General features: G+C 33.8%; 1 protein-coding gene across 2 annotated transcripts in view; it reads left to right on the forward strand.

Annotated features, from left to right (window-relative positions):
- The window catches only part of LOC150094852 (caskin-2-like), a 378,559-nt gene that overhangs the window by 287,344 nt on the left and 70,259 nt on the right, over positions 1–20,956 (forward strand). For both annotated transcript variants that reach the window (XM_090411520.1, XM_090411521.1), the window contains 2 exons: positions 2,466–2,603; positions 18,833–19,050. In XM_090411520.1, the coding sequence (XP_090267646.1) occupies positions 2,466–2,603; positions 18,833–19,050 (356 nt within the window). The remainder of the gene's footprint in view (positions 1–2,465; positions 2,604–18,832; positions 19,051–20,956) is intronic.

Here is a 20,956-nt window from a genome sequence, read left to right on the forward strand (position 1 = left end):
CTGTTTAATATTTAGTTAACTTTTTAGAATTTAAAATACTTTCTAATTAATATTTTCTTAATTAATCATTGTATTTCTCCTAGTCTCCCATAAAGGTAACATTTTTAAGGAGACGGGATAGAGCTATGTTAAAAAATTTATCAGTCCTGTTTGCAGTTACTTTGTGCAACACATAGTGTAAATATACTGTTAGAAAAGAAGTTAATCCACACCATAGTATGAGAAACAAACAACCATGGTGCCCACCTTAATATAACATGTAGAACTTTCTTTTGCTGTGATGACTTCAGCAATCCTATGGGCAGTGATGAGCTATAAGGGGCTCGCACGAGCCCTTTGTTAAATTTTTCTCAAATTTGAGAGCCCCTTGTTCTTCTTCTTGTTTAATAATCTTGTAGAACTAGAACATACTACTATAATTGGTACTTTAAATTCGTATGAATTTTCTGATAACTATATAAACAAATCATTTCATTGCATTTTGTTCTGATGAAGCTAGTGTAATGTTAGGAAACAAATCAGGTGTTGCAATCAAACTTCTACAAAAATTTCCCAACGTTGTGATTTGGCATTGTGCTCATCGTTTATGCTTAGCATTAGACGATTCGATAAAAAAAACATTAAAGAAATAAATCATTTTGAAATATTTATGGATAAATTATATGCTTTTTAACATCAATCACCAAAAAATCAACGAGAATTAAATACGATTGCAAAAGACCTTGGTATCAAAATTTTAAAGATTGGCCGTGTGTTTGGACCACGATGGGCAGCTTGCAGTTTACGAACGGCTCTTGCTGTGTGGAGAAATTACCCAGCTTTATGCAAGCATTTTGCATCGAACGATAAATATAAGGGCTTTTTAAACTGACTTCTCAATTGGGAATTTTTGAAAGATCTAGCATTAACGATTGATATCCTACAGGAATTATCATATCTGTCAGAAGTTCTACAAAGGTGCAATATAAGTATTATGAGGGCTAAATTAGGCTTTTTTTTTTTTTTTTTTTTTTTTGCTCGACGATGCGAGCCCTTTGTTAAAATTTCCATAGCTCACCACTGCCTATGGGGCATATTTTCCACAAGCATATGATAGTGATCAATGAGAATTTTGGACAGTTCTTCCTGTAGGCATGTAATGAAGTCCTGGGCTGTTGTCGGGCATACATCCCTTGACCTCACTTGATGCTCCAGTTCATCCCACAGATGTCCAGTAGGATTGAGATCCGAGCTCTGTGGAGACCATTCAAGTGTGGTGATGTACATGTCTGCAAACTATGCAATTACATCAACAGCCTTATGACACAGTGCATTGTCTTGCTGAATGAGACCATAGACAGTTTTGTAGATATGCACAGTGTAGGAAGCATTGCATTGTCCAGAATGCTCAGATACCTCTCGTAGTTCAATATTCATGGCCCCACAAATGAAGGTTTGAGGTCAAACCAAGAAACTGAACTATATCGTCACACCATCACCTTTGAATCTCATAGTTGGGGTTATATATTCTGGTAAGAGATGTTCATCTGCCACACCCAAACCCATCCATCTGCTCAATAGAGGGGTGTAGCATGATTCATCGCTCCATAACACAACTTTCCAAGCTTCCATGTCCACAGTACAAATTCTTTGCACCACTGAAGACATGCGACATTGTCTTCAGTGGTGAAATGTTGCATATTGTTTTGGGTAATGTGAGGCTTGTCTATGGTTGTCCTACCATGGAAACCCATGTTGTGAGCCTCAGTTCTGAATGTTTTTGTGCAGATTCATGTTCCAGTTGATGCCCAGAGCTCCACATTCAACGTGTTGGCCAGCTAATGGCGATTTTGACATACTATGCTTTGTAGAACCCTGTAGTCATTTTTGGTGAGTGTCGTGGGTTGTCAACTGTGGGGCAATTGCAGTCAACTCCCTATACTTCCATCTCATTATCGTATCACTGATTGTTGACCTCAGATGACCAAATTAGTCAACAGTTTGCTGAGCAGATAGACCAGCAACATGGCATCCTATAAAATGCCTCTTTCAAACTCTGTCAGTTCTCTTCTTGCAGCCATTTTACCCAGACACAGACTTGGGAGCATCATAATCCTCCAATTTATATTGGCTAAAAACCATGACTTGTTACATAGCATGATGCACCTTGTCTACAGGGGTGTTTGTTGACTTCTTTTCAAGCAGCATATATGTACTGTCGAAAATGATTAAGGTTATGATAATTTAATTAGTTATTTTATCCCTATTATACTGTTTTTTGTTGGAAACAAAATATACCAATATTTACAAAAATATTTACAAATATAACAATGGTGAATAACCTCTAATGCAAAATAAGAATCAAACCCAAGTTTTTCCTGTTCAAATGTTGCAAACAGGGTGAATTGGGACCAAAATATTTAAAATGGACCAGGTTATTTTTAATTGACCCTTGAGCTAGATTTTATCTCTTGGAATTCTTTCAGGTCATCAAAAGAAGATAATGCTTGCCATCAAAAGGGTGAAAGATATCACAAATGGCATCCGACGGTCCACTCACATACCTGATTCTCAGGACTTACCTGGTAGTGGTATAGCTACTCTTCCCCGGCCAGCTAATCTAGGTAAGTGCACAAATATTTTCTTTATATAAGGAATTTTTTCTTCGAGATTCTGTTTTCGAAAATCTATTCTATTCTTTTTTACACTCTTGTGCAAATTGTTTTGAATATATAGTAACTTTTTATTATGTTTCATTATACAACTTGATTACAGTTATTACTGATGATTTTGTACCTGATCATATTTAAAGTCATTATGAGATAATTTTTGGTTTTTTTATACTTCTGGTTGTAAGTAATTTATATCAGATATTGGATATTTAAATGTTTCAGTGGACAACAGTTGATTTATTATTATTTCATGACACCTCCAAGGAGTTGAAAGACTCATCAAGGGAGGGCACCTACTCAACAACTTCATCTCCACCACTTAATCCACCAACTATACCAAATCACCACTACCATCATCATCTACATGAATACCATATACTTCCCACTACCACCATTAGTATTGTGTGTCTTGAAGGCCAATTTGTCTGTATGCGGGATGAAAAAAAACTCGAGTTTCTGGGAGAAAAAACCCTGCTACCTCTGTATGAGATTGGCTAACTCACCTTCAATTGAAAAATTCCCATATGAAGATTCCTCTCATCACAATGAGAATTGAACTTAGGCCTCTTCCAATCGAAGGGTGCGATGTACTGTTGTTCTTCCAATTGAGCTACTTGTTTTGGTTGGATGGTTGAAAATATTGGATATCATAAAATTTATCAAGACACTTCAGTTTTGATTTAAATCTGTTGGGCTAAATGATTTGAAATGATACAGAGTGGGACTCTTTGTTCAGTTGCTGTGATAATGAATTATATTACAAACAAGAATGCTGTTAGGAAATAAACTTTTGCAGTTATTTCTGATCATTTCCGCACTTGTTTTTTGTTTCATTTAACTGTGAAATGTGATTTGCTCTAGGTATTTCAATATCACTGAAGAAGTAGTTGCACATGGATTGAATATTTTTATTACACCTCTTCAATATATTTTCAGTAAAGTTATTTTTCAGTTGCTGCATCACTTGGGTTTAATAGTGGTTCCTAAAATTACCATTATAAGTAACAGTTAACATATAAATCAAATCATCAGAATTTTTAGGTTATTAAGAACAATCTCTTACTCATGTGCACATACCTACTACATGAATAAGTGAAACTAATGTGAATAAACAGGCAAGTTTCAAAATCCTGAACTGCGAATTCAGGACTTTGGAATTCTTGGCATTTTATCTGCAAATATGCATTTCCTGACTCGAGGGAGGCAGTTTTATGCATTGAACTTATTCAAATAGGATTCTTATTTAGGGTAGAGGTAAATTTCAGAACAGTCTTTCACATTTGTATTTATTTCTGTGAAGTGAGGTGGTCTTTCTTCTAGTGGACTTTATTATTTTAGTTATCATATAATTTCATATATGTTTTTGATTCATTCCTAAAATTATCATTATGAATAGTACAGTCTCACTTCAAATGTTGTTTGGATGTAACTTTATTAGGACTTTTCAGATGATGGTTGGTTAACTGGTCTCTCATATAGAAGTAACAGTGCTTTTCTTCCTTTGCAAAGCAGTTAACTTGGTCAGATAACATATGCATTTTCAGACATAGAAGACTGTTGGTGTAGGATTAACTACAGTACTCTATCATTACATAAAATTATATGCATTTATATAAGAGGCTAATTTATTTGTCTTTTACATTAATAGGATGGCTTATTACAGCTATCCTATTAATGTAAAAGGAATAGAACAGGAGGTGGGAGTGGAATGAATTTTAAATATGAATCCCACACACGAGAGATGTTAAAATGTATAATGCAATCATGACATGTGTGGGCGTGTCATTAGAAGAAAGTAATCTGTTAATATATTTCTTGAAGAACTGGAAGTTTTATTCATTGGGGAAAATAGCATAGTAAAGGTTGTTAGAAAGATAGAATTGAAATAAATGGAATGAAAAACTAGGATGCAAAATTAGTTCTATAAATTTGAAGGTTGACTGTGAATGGATGTTGACAGAACCGGCATTAGTCTTTGCCGCCCGCATGCAATTTCTATCTAAGTGCCCCTGTAATGATCCGAGTGTGTGTGGTTCTTTTATGATAATAAAAATTTAAATTATTTGAAATTTCTTAAATAAATTTTGACAGAGCAGCCACACGTTGGTTCGCTAAATGTAACGAACTGGGGGTGTTGACTAGGCAAGATAATCGTTTAAAAACCCGAATATTCAAAAAATTCTCAAAAGTTAAAGCAAATTTTGATAAAGCCACTTCAGGGATTATAGCCTTCTCACCGACCCGAATCGCTAACAAAATTAAAATGAATTTTAATTAAAGTTAAAATTTATTTGAACTAAAGTTTAAAAAATTCGTCCATTTTACAAGTTACTAAAATCTTAGTAATTTGTAAAAAAATTTTAATAATTTTTATAAGTGGAACTATCTTTTAGGAAAATAAAAGAAACTCAAGATAGATAAGAAAATAAGAAAAGAATTCAGAAATAATTTGAACATTTAATATAAGTCTTCAAAACATAACATCTTTACAGAATAACAGAAAATAAATTAGATTCATAAATATTCTTGAAATTTTTTAAATTAAAATTTTAGGGTTTTTGATTTCATCTTCACAAAATTAGAAATAATGGTGTTAACGTCTAATTCCGCACATATATCATTTTCAATAGCTATTAACGGCAAACTAACGAGCCTTTTTTGTGACGTACTTGTTCTTAAGTAGGTTTTAATCAATTTCAACTTGGAAAAGGAACGTTCACCGCTCGCTACACTAGCAGGTAAGGTTAATAGTATTATTCTTGAAGCAATTGAAAAGTTAGGGAAAGATAAATTATTGGACACAATAAAATTAAGAATATTGAAAGGGCTTTGAATATTTAAATTATCCTTCCGAAAAATATCCCGGAAAGCACATAACTCGTCATATAGTTCTATTGCATTTACGTCTTTATTGTCGCCATCCTTCAAGAGATTCTCTAAATTGTCACAATTTTTTCGTAAATCTTCATTATTAATTTGTAGTAATCTATAAAAAAATTGAAATTATCATAATATGTTTTTAGTTGTTCAAAACGTTCTATTAACGAACACATTGCAATGTCTAGAAGTGTATAAAACACATTCACTCTAAATTTATCTTCTGGCGATTCTGGTGTTTCGTCATGATGCTTGTAGTCAAATTGTCATATCTTCTTTCGTCGTCGAACTTCCATATCAGTTTTAAATTTTTGTTCTCCATCCACCTCTTCACTCAGTTCTTTTGCCGTTTTTAGAACTTCTTTAAAATTTGTATCTGATCGATTCTCTTGTAAGAATATTTTTAAGTTTTCAATAGATTCTAAAGCAAGTGTAATGTTCATATTTTTGTCTCGAAGCATTTTACTCAGGGTTTATTCTGTTAAGTAAATCATGCCAAGTTATAAGAGAGCAAATAAATTTGTAGTCCTTTATTTTAGCACATAATGCTTGCGCTTCATGCTGAGTTTCTTTATTAAAATTTTCATTATTTAAAATTTAAAAAATACATCGTAAATTTCTCCTAACTGATATTGTAAGGGCGGATTGCATTAATTTTACTTTCCCATTGCGTTTCTGATGGCTTTTTCAATGTGAAATTTTTTACAGATTTTAAAAGGATTGCCCAACATTTGTAAGAGAATGAAAAGAAATTGTATATTTCTTGAATAATTGCAAAGAAACTAATTGTATCTGCATTCACTTTGGCTGCATCGTTAATGATTACATTTAGAGTATGAGCAGCACATGGCATGTAAAAAGTTTGAGGATTTTTGTTCAAAAGCAAATTTTGGAGCCCATATTTTTTCCCTTTCATATTTGCCCCATTGTCATACCCTAGACCTCGCATGATGTCTTCAGTTGGAATGTTCCATTATTGTTGCACATAAACCACATCCTGTGGAATCTGATATATCTGCAAAACCTAAAACGTTTTCCTGGATCTTGACAATTCCATTGTCACAGGAAACAAAGCGAATAATAATTGTCATTTGTTCTGTTTTACTTGCATCAGGTGTGCAGTCTAAAATTATGGAATAATATTTAGATTTTCGAATTGATAATAATAATACAATCAGGGATTGTATCCCTGATTGTGTTACTTAAAGTTTCCAATATTTTATTTTTACTGTCTTTACTCAAATAGTGTACTGTATTGTTTCATTGTAGGGCCCTTTCAACGTGATTTTCCATAACGGGATCAAACTTTGCAAACAGTTCGACTAATTTTAAAAAAATTGCCGTTATTCCTTTCATCTAATTTATCAGATGATCTGCGAAAAGCTAAGTTTTGGCTACCAAGGAATTTTATAATTTCAATGAAGCGTTCTAAAACACTCCAGTGTTTCTTTTCCATTGAGTCTGGCAATCAATAGTAGTTTTGTTTTTTAAATTTTTATCAACTTCCTTCCATTTTAAGAAATTTTTCATGCGAGCTAATCTAGTCTCATATCTATGCAAAGTTGTACTTACATTTATCGTTATAACCTTCTTCAAGGCTACTTGATTCATTAGGTGCAAAAAGTTTGCAACAAAAGCAAAAAACAGAATTTAAAGTTTCGAAATAAATGAGCCATGTTCTTGACACAAGTTCCCCTTTTTCCATTTTCTATTATAATACGTGTCGCGAAATTTATGACTATATGTATCTCTGGGATATATTATATTTTTCTTTTGAACAGGCCCCATTTCAATTAAAACAACTCATAATTTTTCATCAATTTCCCCATTTACTTGGATCTTCTAAATTTACAGAGACTAACAATGTGTTAGTTTCGGTCAACTACAACTAAATCTTCTCCTAACTGTTTTTCACTTAAATCATGCGTCTTGTTATCTTGTTCAATAGTTGCAATAGTACTTTCATGCAAACTAGATGATGTGTACGGTTCTTCAACTCTGATTTCTGGTGTATCGAGTTGGTTACAATCTGCATCATAATATTTTAATATTTTAACAAATTTATTAAGAGCCCCAGTTTGTTTTTTAATATCTGCTTCTTTTGCAGCATGATACTTACGATTTTGTGCACCGGATAACTTTTTTTTAATTTTTGATTCCATTTCTATTTTATACCCACAAGAAATTATTACACAACATGACACAGAGACGAAATAATAGTCCGTAATGCGCTACTGTCAGTAGCCTACTGAAATGAGTACCATATTACATGACACAGAGACAAAATAATAGTCTGCACTGCGCTACTGTCAGTAGCCTACTAAAATGCATACCATATGACTGGTTAACTAGCAAGTACGAAAATTCGTTTCTGCCCATAAAACCGTTCACCGTTTCACTTTAGACGGACTGCAGTAGACATAACATTCGGCAGGCAAACATTTAGCCTGCTCTTGCTGCAAAATCGTAAACAGCCGGCTGATCAAAGAGGCAACATTATACAATTTTTTAAAATTTTTATTCGGTGTATCTGGCCTTATTTATTTTAATATTGATCATTCTAAGAATTTTTTGTTTTTATGATAAAAATTTTATTTCTTAAAAATGAACTTGTGAACCGTGCCCCAGCAGCGGCGCTCGCATGCCTGCTTCCACTGGCCCTGGATGTTGACCAGCAGCTGCTTGTGTTCTTACACGATTAGAAAAAAGTGGATGAATGGTGGTGCCAGTAGCATTGCCCATGAAAATACCTATTTTTAAAACAAAAAAAAAAGAAAGAAAAAAAGCAAGCAGAAAAACTGAGTATCTATGAGAAAGTTACTGGGAAAGTTTTTATGTGGTGGAATGCCTATCAAGTGGCTCCCCCTGTATGCACAGCATTGAGAGTTCTTGCAAAGATTTTTAGTGTACCATCCCAAATGTGAGAACAGTATTCTTAAATTATACATATTTGGTCATAAAATACTTAAAAATGAGACTTTTTGTGGTTACGAGACCATAGGTACTTTATTAATATAATCCTGCCTACTAGTTTCACTAACGACTGTCTTGCTTTGTCAAAGCTGAACGGTACACATAAAAAATATGAGAGAATACAGAAACGTTGCTGACTGTTAGGCAGTTAAGTTTGAAACTATGCATGCATGCATGTGTTGAGAAGCTTCAGTCAGTATAATGGATACGTATTGTATGTACATGTGTTACATGATTTTTCGCGTATTGTGGTTCCGTTAAACTGAGTGAGTTGATTAAGTTTTTCCATATATCTTTCAGTATGGCATCCTGATAAACAGTATTCTTGTTTGTGGATTTTTTTTTATTTATAAACTGTTAGGAGTTATACAGGCAAGAGGCAGTATTTTGCATTAAAGCGGGATCAAGTTTGTTTGAGACTGACAAGGATGTGAGTGTGATGCATTTTTAGGCTAGACATAAAAGTCAATGCAAGAAGAGAAAATTGGTGTTAATGGAGATCAGAATATTTATTAGATTTAGAATGAGCAGCAAAATCTTGTTTTGAAAAATAAGACAGGATTTTGTTTTGAGAGCATTAAAATTGACTAGATTATCTTCACTCCCACTTAAGAATAGTGAGGAAATCCAGTGTTTAAGATATTTATTCTGCAGCTACTGAAGCTTGAATTAAGAGCGCTATAAGTTTTCTCAAAGGAGGAAAGAGAAATGGAGTGTATTATTATCAGCAAAATTTTGGATAGGATTTACAGTTAGTGAGAACAGGTAATTAATGTATATGAGAAAGAATATGAGTAATGAGTAGCTGTAGACAGGACAAAATAGAATATTTTTTATTTAATAAAAAATTATTTTCTAAACAAAATCAGTTTTTTAACTTTAAGAAAACTCAGAAGAATATGTGTAATATAGGACCATTCTAGTAATACATTTTCCAAAAACATCAGTATTTTTTCTAACTAATCATATTATTTATTGATTTCTCATTCTTAGAATAGTTCTCACATAAAGCAAATATTCTCTAAACAATGAAAGAGCATCACTAATCACTTTATTATTATTAGTATATGGTTATCTCCATGAGTCAAAAGACTCATGTGGGAGATGTACATTACTGTTTATTTGTGCAATACCTATCATTCCTCTCCTTAAACTTATTTAGCATTGGACACTCAAACTACCTCTGGCAATCCATTCCACTCATTCATCACTCTCCAAGCAAAGAACATAGCCGACACACCCTTGCTAATCTTGCTTTTTCACAGCTTTCAGAGATGATCCTTTGTTCTACTTCCTACTCATCCTTATGGATTTCTTATTGTTGTTTATTGGGATATATCATAAAAATACCAAGTAAATACCAAGAGCAACCACATCACTATCTTTAAACTTTTCTATGGCTTGTGTCCGTGACTAAGACACCTGTTTGGAGCAAGAATGGTCAGATGGCTGACCATCAAAGAAGATAAAAATCAGTAGGCTGATTTTTATTTTCTTTATTTAGGAAAAGAAAGGCTTGTTTCTACTATTAGGTAGATGTTAGAAGAGTATAACAGCTTATGTAGGCTGTTATATTTTTCTTCCATCTACCTAACAGGATGAATTACAATTCTAGGGCACAAGTTCTTAGGTAGTTGGAGAGATAACTTTTGGACCATGAGACTTATCAGCATCTATATTGTTTAGGAATTTTCTGATATCTTTCACCAGAAAGAGCAACATGTGGTGAGTTGTTTTTGGTATGCTGATAAAAGGAAAATCACTTTCCACTATAGTGATTGATTTTCTTTTCACATATACAAGTTTGAGGAGTAACTGATGCCAAGAGATCAGCCATATCTTTAAGTGGTGTTTACTGTTTGGATATACCATTACTGTTTGGATATACCATACCCCCCCATCCGTGGTCAAACCTGGTCTGAATATATTAAATGGAAAATTCCAAAAATAAACAATTCATAAGTTTTAAATTACACGCAGTTCTGAGTAGTTCTTGATTATCAGATCAACTGTTACGGTATCACAGTGCTTGTGTTCAAGTAACCCTTATTTTACTTAATAATGGCCCCAAAACAAAAGAGTAGTGATGCTTGTAATTTGGATATGTCAAAGAGAAGTCGTAAAGCACTTTCTTTTCAGTGAAAAGGTGAAAGTTCTCAACTTCGTAAAATAAATAAATAATAATAAAAAAATCGTATACTGAGGTTGCTAAGATTCCATTCACATTTAGCATATAGTATGCTCTTGTAATTGTTCCATTTTATTATTAGTTATTGTTGTTGATCTCTTACTGTGCCTAATTTATAAATTAAAGTTTATTTAAACTATATAGGAAAAAATATTGTCATGTTGTACCATCATTTTTTATTTCAAAAAAAAAAAAAATATTCTGGAGGTTGTTGAAGAAACTTAGGAATGGAGGAAAGAGTGCTGTAAAAGGAGTTAGAGATGATAAAGGTGACATGAAAACAGAAGAAAAAGATATCCTTGAAGTATAGAGTAATTACTTTGAAAAACTGCTAAATGAAACAAGCAGTGAGGACAGCACAGTGATAAAAAACACTGCCCAGGCATGCAGTCAGGAATACATATCCATACTTGAAGTAGAAAAAGCCATCAAAGGCTTGAAATGTGGAAAGGCAGCAGGAGTAGATGATATTTGACCAGAAATGCTGAAGTATGGTGGTATAAAAGTCTTACAGTGGCTGCACTGCATAGTTCAGAAAGCCTGGACAGAGGGACGAATTCCCGATGATTGGAGTAGAGCTCTCATAGTACCCATATATAAAAAGGGAAATAAAACTGAATGTGAGAATTACAGAGGTATTTCCCTACTGAGTGTTCCTGGCAAGATCTATGCAAGTATACTTGAGAAACGGTTGAGAAGAATTGTGGAAGAAAAGCTTGGTGAAGAACAAGCTGGATTCAGGCCAAATAGAGGCTGTCAGGATCAGATCTTCACTTTACGACAAATAGTCGAGAAAGCCTGGGAATATAACAAAGATCTTTATTTAAGTTTTGTCGATTTGGAAAAGGCATATAACAATGTGCCAAGAGAGAGAAGCTATTCAATATGCTGCAGTTATATGGTGTCAATGGGGCATTATATCAAGCAATACTTAGTCTTTATTTGAGTTGTAAGTCAGCAGTTAGAATTGAAGGAAGTACAGGAAGATGGTTTAATGTTAAATCTGGTGTGAGACAAGGATGTACATTATCCACTCTGTTATTCATTATCTATATGGATCACATTATGAAGGAAAGTGGTATTAAACCTGATATCAAAATTGGAGATGTTAATGTCAGCTCTTTGCTTTATGCGGATGATGTTATAATTCTAAATAAATCCGCTACAAGCCTGCAAGATTCTCTGACTAAATTGAATAGCTGTTGTAATAGATATGGTATGAAGGTCAGCAATAAAAAGACAAAGACAATGAAAATAGGCAGAATCATTGAAAATGTCAACTGTGTTGTGAATGGAGAACCTGTGGAACAAGTAAAACATTTCAGCTACTTAGGCACGATTTTTACTGAAGATGGTAAATTAAATATAGAAATAGACAACAGAATCAGCAAAGCTGGTATGGTGGGAAGTCAATTGAATAAATTCATATGGAGTAAGTGAGAAATTAGTCGGAACACTAAACTGGCTGTATACAAGACAGGGTTCAAACCAGTTTTAACTTATGGATCTGAGAGCTGGGTCAGAAGTAAAACACTTGACCAAAGACTAGAGACCGCAGATATGAGAGTCCTGAGAAAGATTCGAAGCGTGAACAGATGGCATCAATGGCAATATCATATTAAAAATGAGGATATTAGGAAAGAACTTGACATTGTCAGCATCCAGGAATGCGTTAGCAGAGCTAATCTCAGGTGGTATGGTCATTTAAATAGAATGGGAGAGGAAAGATTAGCAAAACAAGTGTTCTCTGCCAGGTTGGCAGGAAAACGACCCAGAGGAAGACCAAGATATAGGTGGATTGATACGGTACAAAGTGCCTTAGACGATAGAAATATAAGATCTGATAATGTTGGAGTCTTGACAAGTAACAGACTGATTTGGAGGAAAATTGTAGATAGGAAGTTAGTAATGATGTAATTTTTTCATGTAGTACTGTCATATCCTGTACACCCCTTGAGGGTACATGGCAGGAATTTGATGATGATGATGAAGAAAAAAACATAGTATGTATAGGGTTTGGTACTATCTGTGGTTTTATCCATGGAGATCTTGGAATGTTTCCCCCATGGATAAGGGGGGGACTGCTGTATATAAGAGTTGGAAGCATGGAAGGGCAGCAATTGCAACCTTTTGCTTTAGCAAGGAACCAGAAGGATCTAGTATAGTTTGAGAAACAAGCAAGTTTTTTGCACTTGGTGCTTGCAAAAGTAGTTTTGGATTTATTTATGATTTTGCTGGGCTTTCATAGTATTCTAGACACCCCTTGATATGTACACATCCATCATTTTCCTGATATGTGCCTTCAGAAGTGTGTAGAGGATATTCTGACAATACTGTATGATTAAGTTTGCATTATTACTAATCTCCTGTCAAAAATTTTCTCCAAATTAGTCTGTTACTTGTCAGCACCCCAGTGTTGTCAGATCATGTTTTTGTCTTCTGGGGTGCTTCTGGCTGAATCATTCTGCCTAGATTTTAGTCTTCCTGTGGGTCTTCTTTCTGCTATCTTAGCATCAAACAGTATACATCAGAAAATAGTATATCAGGAAATGATGATCATTTCTGATCACCTATAATTCAAATCATGAATTTAAAAATTAATAACGACATGAAATTATTGATATTAATATTAAACCTCTTCAGCACACTTTTTGGAAAATCAAGGCTTGAATAGGGGGAAGGAGTTTTGTGTAACGTACTGCATATAAATTAAATGACAAAAATGTTAGGATGTTTATTGAAGTGATTAATGTGTTTGTATATAATTGCATATGATGAAAAAAAAATTCATTAAAGATACCAAGAAATTTTATACTTGGTTTTAATCCTTTTCCCCAGGTAAACAAAACAGTTTTGCGCATGATATATATTCGCGTCTGAGCTACTTGTATATAGAGACTAATGACTTCATATCACTTACCTTAGTATGTATCCCATAATACAAAGTGCCCCCCCCACCCCTTCAGGTGTGTATAATGCAATGCATAATGGTAAGGGCCACTATCCAGATCAGTTTTGACCTTTATTGAGGTCTCTTCAGTGGGAGCCATACCAAGGTTGAAGTAATGCAGAAGTCATATATATCTCATATGCAAGTAGACAAAAGGTGCTTGACCTTCTTAATAAAAATTGCTGTATGAGAGAAAGATGTAGAAAGTTTAAGACCTCAGTAAAGGTCGAAACCAGTCTGGGTAGTGGCCCTTCCCATTATGCATTGCATTATACATGCCTGAAAAGGGGGGGGGTACTTTGCATTATGGGATACATACTAAGGCAAGTGATATGAAGTCATTAGCCTCTATATGCAAGTAGCTCAGGCATGAATATATTTCACTTGCAAAACTTTGTTTTGTTTATCCGGGGAAAAGGATTAAAACCAAGTATAAAATTTCTTGGTATCTTTAATGTATTTTACACCCAAGATAAAAAAACTTTCTAAAAAAAAAAAAAAAATTCAGTTTCACTATTTTATTTAGATGAGTTATGATACAGAAAGCATTATAAATAAAATGGTGAAATGTGCAGGTAGTTTTATTTTTCTACAGAGTATTATTTTTGTTATTTGGGAGAAGCTTTTAATGTTGTCAGAAATTTTAGATTTATGTAAATACAGATTGATGTGCTTTCATCCTAATTAGATGTCTTTAAAGTATTTCTGCTGCCATTCTTAGTGTTTTTTTTTTTTTTTTTTAATTAGTATTTTAATATTTCACTATTTTATTGACTGTAAATTAAGAATTAAAAAATAATTCTACAAAATGTGTTATTAAAGCTTTTTTTTTTGTAAAATCTGTGGGTTATTATTGACAAATGCAGAAGTTGATTTCAAGATGAAAATGTATTGATTTTTAGGTGCTTTTTTGGCAAAAGACTAATGCAGCTTAATTACAAGTAAAGTTCGGATTTATTCAGGAAAGAAATGAATTGTGTTAATTTTGTCTTTTCTTGAAGAATCAAAACAAGGAAAGAAAACTCATTAGGACTAACTTATAATGAATTTTCTTGTATAATTAAGAGAGGGAAGTTAGCCAATTATTCTTGGGCATAATCCAGATGTTTTACTCCATCAACCGTTTTTGAAAATTAAGTTCAATTATACCATATTATAATTAAAGGGGGAAAATGGTTTAAATAATGATATTTTTATTATTGAGATATCTCACAAAAATTAGGAAATAGAATTTCATTAAATTAGCTTTATTCTTTATTGTTATTATTATTTTATTGATATTAAAAAATGCTGCCAGATGACTGAATTTTTTTTGTGTGTAAGTGTCAGGCTATTGTGGGCAGTTTGATGGATTAATTTTAAATCTCTCTCTTTCTCTCTTTGTCTATATGTACATGTAAATTGTGTGTGCATGCACACACCTTATTTTCTGAGATCAGTTCTCATATGCTGAGAACAATATATTTTAAACATTGTGATACATTTGGCCTACAGGTTGGATAATACCTATTTAATTGGTAATTTGGGCATCACTTTACTTCTAAGAAATTAGAAGGTATTGATTTTTTTTTTTTTTTTTGAATATCTGGAGTTTGTAGTCAGTCAATATTATCTCAGAAATTTCTGAGATAATATTGAGAGATGGAATGAAAGAGTAGAAGCATGTTAGCTGGATTTCCAACTGAACTATAATGGGATGTTGGATAACCACTGTTTGTGGTTATCTAACGTCCCTTTATAGTCTAACATTAGTGTAAGGTAGAGTAATGGAAAGCCATGAGTGGAGTTGTGCCTGTAGAAAAAGACATAAGGCTGAAACAGGCTGTCTGTGAGATAGCAGCTCAAGTCCTCATGACCAACAGTCTCTCAAGAGAGAGAGATTGTTGGTCAGCCAAACTGCTCTCCTTTGGACAGCGTCAGGACTTTTTAGAATATTTTTGCTACACTATCCCAATTATGAGAACACTGTCCTGAGGTTCGAACAGATTTGGAGTTTGTACTAAGATATTAGTTCCATTGGTGAAAAGTAGCACCCTGATCAGAAAAGGATGCAAAGTTTTTTAGAGGATAAAAAAGGGATTGATGCAATATGCTTAAGTGAGAAATTCTAGAGCTGAATATTAGTTTAAGAAGACAGAAGAATTTGCAAGAAAAAAAAAAGCATGACTGTATTTTGTAACATTGAAGGTGACTAAGTTATCCTTACACTATTAGTCACTAAAATGTCATGAAGGTCTATAATTAAGGCACTCTGAATTTTCTGTGTTCTTTTTTCATAATTGTTTGGGTGTTATTTTCTGAGGGCGATTTTTATGGCTATAGAGACACTGATTTGTTTTTATCATGGTTCATTTTATTGAATATTCGAATAGAGAGAAGGGACATGCAGCACAAAGAGATAAACTCTTGAATATACTACTCATACTGAGAGCACTCAACTTCCTTATTATCATGGTCTCGAAAGTACTCATCACACATTACAGTCCGGGATATCTGTGGAACCGATTAGTCGGACATAGTCCGACTAATCAGTTCCACAGATATCCCAGACTGTTTGAAACTGGACTAATCGAGGAACTAAATACATACAAAAAATGATAATTGGTTCCAAAAAAAAATTCTCCATATTTTTCAATAAATAAAATGAGATTAATAAATTCGAATGTTTTTATCAAAAATAATGAAACAAAAAATACATGTTTTTCGTAATTCATTTTTTATTCTCTAAAAATTACAATATCGATGTCTGCACATTTTTCTTCTTTGGTTTTTTTCTCTTCATACATTTCTATGTTTTGCATTGTTTATCATTAGGCAAATTGTAAGGCTACGTTCAATATTGGGATCAACTTCCATAATATGCTCTGACAAGGTTTCAACCATTCCAATAATTTTTGATAGTTGTTCAGCTGTTAATTCTCGTGCAGGCACTTCAACACAGTCATCGTTGTTTAAGTTGCCCTCCCATCTTCATAAGCTCATTGTTCATCCATGTTAATAAGTGTTTCATTATCCAGTTCATTAGCGTTCGATTCAATGCACTCAGTTATTACGTTGACGGAATCTAACTCTTTGAAACCAAGTTGCTGTCCAATTTCCACTATGTTATTAGTGACTTCAGCAAAATGAGTTTCAAAACCGATGAAATCATTTGCTCAGTGTGGTATATGTTTCCATACTGCTGTCATATTGCTTGCCGTTAATTCATACCATGCTTCGCCTATATTTTCAATAACATTTCTGATGTTGTAGCTATTCCAAAATTCCTTAAAGTAGACGCATTTTCTCCTGTTGTAGCTTTTATGGCTTGTGCAAAAGTGCGGTGCAAATAATAGGCCTTAAATGTCGCAATGACACAGTGATCCATTGGTTGGATCACTGACGTTGTATTTGGTGAAAGAAAAGTTATTTGTACATTTTCATTTAAATCACAAAGACCAGTCGGATGACCGGGGGACATTATCTCAGATCAATAAAATCTTAAAATCTAATCCTTTTTCTCTGCAATAACGTTGTAGGGCAAAAATAGTTGGTGAGCCAATGTTCAAATAAAACTCTTGTGACCCATGCTTTCTTATTTGAACTCCACAACACTGGGAGATTATTTTTTGATACATTTTTAAGAGCTCTAGGATTTTCTGCATGGTACACAAGCATTGGTTTTAATTTGAAATACCCTGCTGCATTTTCACCTAATAACAGTGTGAGATGGTCTTTTGAAATTTTATATCCAGAGCATGACTTTTCATTGACTGCTATAAAAGTGCGTGATGGCAACTTTTTCCAGAATAATCCCGTTTCATCAACGTTAAATATTTGTTCATCTTTGTAGCCACTTTTTTGTATGATTTCATTCAATTCCTTCAGATATCTTAAAGCAGCCTCTTTATCTGCACTTGCAGATTCACCAACAATATGAACATTGTGAATACCAGTTTGTTGCTTAAAACAAAAAACCACCCACGACTTGCCGTAAAATTTTCACTAGTTCCCTCACCTTCGTTTTCTATATCACAAATAGTCTTCAATTCATTGTAAAGACTTAATGCTTTGGCTTGAATTTCCATTTGACCAAGCGGAACTTGTTTTTGAGTTAAGTGTCTTCGATCCATATGGATAATAGCCGCTCCATATTTACCATTCGAGTGCTTCTGGTTTTAGTCACTATTTTTGATAAGTAAGAAGCCATAGCCATACCTTGCGATTTGTATTTTTATTTTTTTTTGATAAGTTTTTGAACTGATGACTCGTCCATTCCTTTTTCATGGCCTATTTCAGTAAAGGATGCACTTTCTTTATGAAGCTTGATTATATCGAGCTTTTGTTCTAAAGCGAGCCATTTACGTTTCTTGGTGACAGAATCATTTTCACGTTTTCTTTTTGCACTTGTTATGTAGTTTTTTTTAAATGGGATTAAAATTTAATTATCACAAATCAACTTTACTGTAGATTTGCGCATCGAAAACTGATAGACATAGAAGTTAATTCAACATTAAAGTTCGCAAACATCCACTGCTTACTCGTACTATATATAGCTTACACATTAAGACATTGAACATAATGTTGTATTGAGTCTAGGTACATACATATACAATGGGGGACCCCCCAAAAAATTTAAATATCATATCACATAACTTTAAAACCACATAAAAATAAACCGCACAAAAAGAGACTTGACTGTATAAAGGGAAAAAACCGAAATTATTTTTATAAAAAAAATAATTTTGTGTACTAATTTTTAGGATTTAAAACCGGACTGATCGAAGCCGGACTGTACGAGGTATTGCTGTACATGGTAGCAGAATTATACACTAGCCAATTTAGAAGCCTCCTGATGTATTATCTTCAGGTTTGGTCTTGTGTACTGTCTGGCTGTCAGCCTGCAGGACTTTTTTTACTGCTGTACCTTGAAAGGAGGTGATTGCAAGGTTCTGCAGTATGTGTGACATGCCCTTATAGATATTAATCATACTGCATGAAAAAGCGTGGTGGGGGAGATAGAATCTGGAATGAACTCCCAACTCTCGAGACCAACATTAAACAGTTAATGTGTCAGTTTTAAAATTAATAAACATTGTTTATTACAAAAATATATTTTTACATCATTTTTACAAGATATTGTAAAAATGATTTTCTTTGTCCTGATCGTTTACATTTAAAAACTCCATTTCTCATAAATGAATGTTTTTACAGGCAATGTGCCTTCATATCCATACCACAGTCAGGAAGTTGCCATTACAACAGCCCGTGCCAAATTGTCTCCAACGACAGAGACATCCAGTATACCTGAGTTTAAGACATTCCAACAGTCACCTCCAAAAGGCGATGGATTTCACCATTTCATTTCTAGAGAGCTACACTCTCCTACTCATGGTGGCAGCCTTTACCAACCTAATGTAGTGGCTATTCAGGTAAAATATAATGCCTTGTTATATCTATTTATCTGTAATTTAATAAGGATGAAAGAGCAAAAAAATAAAACGAATCTTTTTATTTTAATAACTGTCAAAACTGACTTAAAATATTAATACTGTGCCCTTTAGCTGAAATACCTCAGTTCAAATTCCATCTAGGATGTGAATAATTCTTATCTGGGTTTTTCAGTTGAAGATAAGTTAGCTGGAAGTGGGAGGGTTTTCCATCCCCCCCCTCCCAAAAAAAAACAAACAAAAAAAAAACAGACAAACTGGACAGAAGAACACATGCAAATTCCAGCCATAATACACCATGCAGATAAGACTAACTGCCTTATCTGAGCATTAATTAGATTTCAAAGAAGCCAAGTTACTTGGCCATAATAGGCCTTTTAGACTGACACACAAGAGGAAATGGTAGAGTGATATTAATGTTTTGGTATTAATGAATTAATTCTTATTTAAGATAATTATTTTTTACCAATTATATATATTTGGTTTAATCCTTTATCCAAGCATAAGCAAACCAAGTTTGCACTGAAGTATTTTCAGGACTGGGGCAACTCGTGATAAAGGTAGAGTAAGTTCTGATCACTTGACTAAATAAACACACGTAAAACCACAGTAATAGGTTTTTTAATACGTAAATATTTCGATCTAAGTGTCTTAGGACATTGTCAGTACAGTTGGGAACAATACTAGGAATAACATACAGATAGGGCGCATGAATACAATGGAATCCAAATGCGTGCAGCAACGCTTTCTAGCATAAAAAAGAAAAAAAAAATTCTCCACAGGTTTCTTTATATAATCAAATTCTGATCACTTGCCTTAGTGTCTCCCATAATGAAAAGCACATCTCCTTGCAGACATGTAGAATGCTATGCATTAAGGGATGGGCCACTACCCAGACCAGTTTCAACATTTATTCAGGTCTCATCAGTGGGAGACAGACCCAGAGGTGGTGATACCAAGGTGGAAGTAATGGAGAAGTCATATTTATCTTTTGGCAACTCGTATAGGTAAATATGACTTCTCCATTACTTCCACCTTAGTATCACCACCTCTGGGTCTGGCTCCCACTGATGAGACCTCAATAAAGATCAAAACTGGTCTGGGCAGTGGCCCTTCCCTTAATGCATAGCATTATACATGTCTGCAAGGAGATGTGCTTTGCATTATGGGAGATACTAAGGCAAGTGATGAGAACTTACTCCACCTTTACCACGAGTTGTCCCCTTCCTGAAAATACTTCAGGTGCAAACTTGGTTTGCTTACACTCGGATAAAGGATTAAACCAAATATATATAATTGGTAACATAGCCAAGTGAAAAAACTTCCATCAACTATCTCTAATCCAGAGAATTTTACTAATAAAGTGTCGACACCTTTTGGCAACTGGTATATGGTGATATGACTTCTGCATTACTTCCACCTTAGTATCACCACCTCTGGGTCTGGCTCCCACTGATGAGACCTCAGTAAAGGTCAAAACTGGTCTGGGTAGTGGCCCTTCCCTTAATGCATAACATTATACATCTCCTCAAGGAGATATGCTTTACATTATGGGAGATACTAAGGCAAGTGATGAGAACTTATATACCACTTTTACCCCAAATTGCCCCAGTCCTGAAAATACTTAAGGTGCAAACTTGGTTTGCTTGCACTTGGATAAAGGATTAAACCAAATATATATAATTGGTAACATAGCCAAGTGAAAACATTTCCACCAATAATTATTTTTTGTTTAGGATAATATCAATTTAATTATTCTTAATGCTTATTTATGCTAAATTCTCTTTACATGTAATTATTAGTCTGTTACCACAAACCTTTTCAAAAGAAATCAAATTATAGCTTGCATGATTTTTCCCTTTCATTTTCTTGTATATTCATTATTTTA

This window comes from Typopeltis vanoorti, chromosome 21, assembly GCF_054136105.1.
Source record: "Typopeltis vanoorti isolate ZY-2024b chromosome 21, IOZ_Tvanoo_1.0, whole genome shotgun sequence".
In the NCBI taxonomy this organism is placed as follows: Eukaryota; Metazoa; Arthropoda; class Arachnida; order Uropygi; family Thelyphonidae; genus Typopeltis; species Typopeltis vanoorti.